This window comes from Oncorhynchus mykiss, chromosome 17 (genome assembly GCF_057628025.1).
Source record: "Oncorhynchus mykiss isolate SJ-2025 chromosome 17, ASM5762802v1, whole genome shotgun sequence".
NCBI lineage: Eukaryota > Metazoa > Chordata > Actinopteri > Salmoniformes > Salmonidae > Oncorhynchus > Oncorhynchus mykiss.
In genome coordinates this window covers 5495132-5501131 of record NC_143038.1, presented here as the reverse complement: position 1 = coordinate 5501131, position 6000 = coordinate 5495132, and the positions used below count along the sequence as shown (strand labels likewise).

The 6000-nt window shown below is 39.7% G+C and overlaps 1 protein-coding gene across 1 annotated transcript in view; it reads left to right on the top strand.

Annotated features, from left to right (window-relative positions):
* The first annotated feature begins 2322 nt into the window (after positions 1-2322).
* LOC110493529 (sodium/potassium/calcium exchanger 3) overlaps positions 2323-6000 on the top strand; it is a 73358-nt gene continuing 69680 nt past the window's right edge. Inside the window, exon 1 of the mRNA XM_036949456.2 lies at positions 2323-2939. Coding sequence (XP_036805351.2) covers positions 2741-2939 — 199 coding nt within the window. The 5' untranslated portion in view covers positions 2323-2740. The remainder of the gene's footprint in view (positions 2940-6000) is intronic.

Here is a 6000-nt window from a genome sequence, read left to right as displayed (position 1 = left end):
TCTCTCTTGTTCCTTGACTCAAAGGGTTAAAGGAGGCACAATGAAACCTAGTTGCTAAGAGCCCTAACCACTTTTTCCACTCTTGCTGGAAACTTTCCAGTGCTATTTATAAGAAAACTCAAACAATCAAAACTCACAATCAAGAGCGACTGTCAGAATGAAGTTATTATCCTGAAATTATAAATATCCTAGAAGCACATTTTTTTTCCCATAAATTACGTGGATAGCCTAATATAATTTGTTTGGAGGAAAAAAATGGCCTCATTTCATATCCTTTACATTATGTGAAACCTTTCACTGGGCTAGGCCTGTTTATTCAAAGCATGCATGTCTAATGATATTAAATAACGTTGGGATAGTTATATTTCCCACTGTAAAGTAATCACAGTACATCTTATTTGATGAAATAAATATAAATTAATGTAAAATTTATGAGCAATGCATTCATTGATCTATTATGTAACGTATGCATAATAGCCTATAGCCTACTCAAATATTCTATAAAGTGGCCTGGGCACAAACAACTTCTGAAGATACAGTTGAAGTCGGTAGCTTACATACACTTAGGTTGGAGGCATTAAAACTCGTTTTTCCACCACTCCACATTAACAAACTATAGTTTTGGCAAGTCAGTTAGGACATCTACTTTGTGCATGACACAAGTCATTTTTCCCACAATTGTTTACAGACAGATTATTTCACTTAGAATTCACTGTATCACAATTCCAGTGGGTCAGAGGTTTTCATGCACTAAATTGACTGTGCCTTTAAACAGCTTGGAAAATTTCAAAAATATGATGTCATGGCTATAGAAGCTTCTGATAGTCTAATTGACATAATTTGAGTCAATTGGAGGTGTACCTGTGGATGTATTTCAAGGACTAACTTCAAACTCAGTGCCTCTTTCCTTGACATAATGGGAAAATCAAAAGAAATCAGCTGTCATACCGCTCAGGAAGGAGACGAGTTCTGTCTCCTAGAGATTAACATACTTTGGTGCAAAAAGTACAAATCAATCCCAGAACAACAGCAAAAGACCATGTGAAGATGCTGGAGGAAACAGGTACAAAAGTATCTATATCCACAGTAAAACGAGTCCTATATCGACAGCCTGAAAGGCCGCTCAACAAGGAAGTAGCCATCGCTCCAAAACCGCCATAAAAAAGCCAGACTACGGTTTGCAACTGCACATGGGGACAAAGATTGTACTTTTTAGAGAAATGTCCTCTGGTCTGACGAAACAAAAATAGAACTGTTTGGCTATAATGACCATCATTATATTTGGAGGAGAAAGAGGGAGGCTTGCAAGCCGAAGAACACCATCCCAACCGCGAAGCACGACGGTGGCAGCCTCATGTTGTGGGGATGCTTTGCTGCAAGAGGGACTGGTGCTCTTCACAAAATAGAGGGCATCATGTGGGAGGGAAATTATGTGGATATATTGAAGCAGCATCTCAAGACATCAGTCAGGAAGTTAATGCTTGGTCGCAAATGGGTCTTCCAAATGTATAAGTTGTGGAAAAATGGCTTAAGGACACCAAAGTCAAAGTATTGGATTGGCCATCACAAAGCCCTGACCTCAATCCTATAGAAAATTTGTGGGCAGAACTGAAAAAGTGTGTGAGCAAGGAAGCCTACAAACCTGACTCAGTTACACCAGCTCTGTCAGGAGGAATGGGCCAAAATTCACCCAACTTATTGCGGGAAGCTTGTGGAATGCTACCCAAAACGTTTGACCCAACAAACGTTTTAAACAATTTAAAGGCAATGCTACCAAATACTAATTGAGTGTATGTAAACTTCTGACCCACTGGGAATGTGATGGGACCCACTGGGAATGTGATGGGGCGGCAGGTAGCCTAGTGGTTAGAGCGTTGGACTAGTAACTGAAAGGTTGCAAGATCGAATCCCTGAGCTAACAAGGTAATAATCTGTTGTTCTGCCCCTAAACAAGGCAGTTCCACTGTCCACACTGTTCCTAGACCATCATTGAAAATAAGAATTTGTTCTGAACTGTCTTTCCTAGTTAAATAAAGGTAAAATAATATAAATATATATATATATATATATATATAAATTATTCTCTCTACTATTATTCTGACATTTCACATTCTAAAGTGGTGATCCTAACTGAATTTTAAATGAGTTTAAATGTATTTGGCTAAGGTGTATGTAAACTTCCAACTTCAACTGTATATTGATGTAAATGTATCTAATTCAGCTATCATGTATTAATGCCAACATCATGCAAAAAACCTTTCCAAAAAGAGGGTAGTGATAGGCAGTGTACTGAGCCTTGAAAAAAAATGATGTTATACTCTCACTGTCTCTAGGCAATTTCTACATCAAACAGCTTGCACATTTGATCAAACCGTTGTCTCTCGCTCTCTCTCTCTTGTCGGACACAGCATCCTACAATCACATCACCATACACATCAGTGAGCAATCTCGCGTTGCGCGCCCGAGCCGCCACAGTCGCATCTATGGAGCGCTCCTGCCGCCTGTCCTACTATTGCGTGGAATAAAAATGTAATATGACATAGTAGCAAGACGCCCTGGCACTTCAAAAGGAAAACAAACCTTTCAGTCGACACCTCAACACTCGCGACTTTCCAACGATACCGACTTTAAACTTTTACCTTACACCCCCCCGCCCCCCTCACACCGTTCCCCCACGTTATATCCGTTCGTGTAAAATTCCTTCAGAGAGCTTTGCTGCTCATTTCACTCCGGCGGCAACATGGACGAGGAAGAAGCCGCGGAAAGGATGTCTCCAGCCGGAGTCCGACCCCGGAATCGCCCGCCACAAGTGATGCTGAACCAGAAAAAGATCAAAGCGAGACGGAAAAAGCGAAGGGAGTTGGTTTTGATCCAAATGTGCTTGTTGGGAGGGATGCTTCTCGTCGTCAAGGGGTTCTCCTACCTAGCAGAAAATTCAGGTGAGGGTAGGCCTATCAACTTACCCCCCTGTTGAAGGATGGAATGCTGAAGTGGGAGTTCCATAATGGCTGTTATGTAGCCCATAGAGTCCATTGTTTTGTTACCATGTTTTGTAATAATACAAAATTGTGTTTTTAACTGTAGGCTACTTTTGAGTTGTTCTCGTTTTGCACATTTCTGAAGTGGACTGGAGTGTTGGCAGGGGTGTCATGCACCCCCAAAATCTGAGGGGGCACAAAGTATGTGAGGATGGCTGGTGTGTGTATGGTCATTTTTGAAACAGCTGAACAGTTTTTTTCCCGCACTGTTGAGCACGGGTTGGAACCAAATTAATTTTCCAATGGTTTCGTTCTGAACAGAACAATTATTTTTTTCGTTCCATTAAACTGTTCTGACCGGCATAATAGAGTTCTGAACCAGTTCGAACCCCCCCCCCCCCCAAAAAAAAAGTAACAGTTTATGGCGTTCCTTTCTGTTTCTTTTTAAACCTCTGAAATATATATATTTTTTTACATTTAGCTCGACAATACCTTTCTTCACCAAAATGTGCACATAGAGCAGTTTGCTGCGATTTAATCTGCATAGGAAAGTTATTCAGAGCAAATTGTATTTTGCCGCAACAGTATGGTTTAATCATAATGAAAGACAAACAAATTCTGAAGAGGAAGCTTGTATTGAATCAGTGGGCATCTTGTTATGACATGCATTATCTGAATTAAGCCCAAATAATTGTACCTATGGAGGAGTGGCTTCTACAAAGAAACTTTTAATGTCATTGAACTTCCGAGTTGGTTTAAAGTTGGACCACCGTAAACGTTAGCTAGCTAGCTAACACGCTTGTGTGTGCAGGGCAGCACTAGAATATAAACACGTCTTACCTTTTTTGTAGTTAATAAATCCAATATGACAACTATAGTATCCATAGCTAGCGTTGAAATGTCCATCCATTCTTCTCTAATGAACCATCTCTCCCTAATTTCTGAATTACGCTTGTAACGTTGTCAGTAGACTACAGTAGCCTATGTAGCGTTGTCAGTAGACTACAGTAGCCTATGTAATGTTGTCAGTAGACTACAGTAACCTATGTAATGTTGTCAGTAGACTACAGTAACCTATGTAATGTTGTCAGTAGACTACAGTAACCTATGTAACATTGTCAGTAGGCTACAGTAATGTTGTCAGTAGACTACAGTAACCTATATAACGTTGTCAGTAGACTACAGTAACCTAGATAACATTGTCAGTAGGCTACTTTAACCTATGTAATGTTGTCAGTAGGCTACAGTAATGTTGTCAGTAGGCTACAGTAACCGATGTAATGTTGTCAGTAGGCTACAGTAACCTATGTAACGTTGTCAGTAGGCTACAGTAACCAATGTAATGTTGTCAGTAGGCTACAGTAATGTTGTCAGTAGGCTACATTAACCTATGTAATGTTGTCAGTAGACTACAGTAACCTATGTAATGTTGTCAGTAGGCTACAGTAACCTATGTAATGTTGTCAGTAGGATACAGTAACCTATGTAACATTGTCAGTAGGCTACAGTAACCTATGTAACGTTGTCAGTAGGCTACAGTAACCTATGTAACATTGTCAGTAGGCTACAGTAACCTATGTAACGTTGTCAGTAGGCTACAGTAACCTATGTAACATTGTCAGTAGGTTACAGTAATCTATGTAATGTTGTCAGTAGACTACAGTAACCAATGTAACATTGTCAGTACGCTACAGTAACCTATGTAACATTGTCAGTAGGTTACAGTAACCTATGTAGCATTGTTAGTAGGCTACAGTAACCTATGTAATGTTGCCAGTAGGCTACAGTAACCTATGTAATGTTGTCAGTAGGCTACAGTAACCTATGTAATGTTGTCAGTAGACTACAGTAACTTATGTAACATCGTCAGTAGGCTACAGTAACCTATGTAACATCGTCAGTAGGCTACAGTAACCTATGTAATGTTGTCAGTAGACTACAGTAACCAATGTCATTTTGTCAGTTGGCTACAGTAACCTATTTAATATTGTCAGTAGGCTACAGTAACCTATGTAATGTTGTCAGTAGGCTACAGTAACCTATGTAATGTTGTCAGTAGGCTACAGTAACCTATGTAATGTTGTCAGTAGGCTACATTAACCTATGTAACGTCGTCAGTAGGCTACAGTAACCTATGTAGCATCGTCAGTAGGCTACAGTAACCTATAATGTTTTCAGTAGACTACAGTAACCTATGTAATGTTGTCAGTAGGCTACAGTAACCTATTTTACATCGTCAGCAGGCTACAGTGACCTATTTTACATTGTCAGTAGGCTACAGTAACCTATTTTATATCGTCAGTAGGCTACAGTAACCTATTTGACATCGTCAGTAGACTACAGTAACCTATTTGATATCGTCAGTAGACTACAGTAACCTATTTGACATCGTCAGTAGACTACAGTAACCTATTTTACATCGTCAGTAGACTACAGTAACCTATTTGACATCGTCAGTAGACTACAGTAACCTATTTTACATCGTCAGTAGGCTACAGTAACCTTTTTGACATCGTCAGTAGACTACAGTAACCTATTTTACATCGTCAGTAGGCTACAGTAACCTTTTTGACATCGTCAGTAGGCTACAGTAACCTATTTGACATCGTCAGTAGGCTACAGTAACCTATTTTACATTGTCAGTAGGCTACAGTAACCTATTTGACATCGTCAGTAGACTACAGTAACCTATTTGACATCGTCAGTAGGCTACAGTAACCTATTTGACATCGTCAGTAGGCTACAGTAACCTATTTTACATCGTCAGTAGGCTACAGTAACCTATTTGACATCGTCAGTAGACTACAGTAACCTATTTGACATTGTCAGTAGGCTACAGTAACCTATTTGACATCGTCAGTAGGCTACAGTAACCTATTTGACATCGTCAGTAGACTACAGTAACCTATTTTACATCATCAGTAGGCTACAGTAACCTATTTTACATCGTCAGTAGGCTACAGTAACCTATTTTACATCGTCAGTAGGCTACAGTAACCTATTTTACATCGTCAGTAGGCTA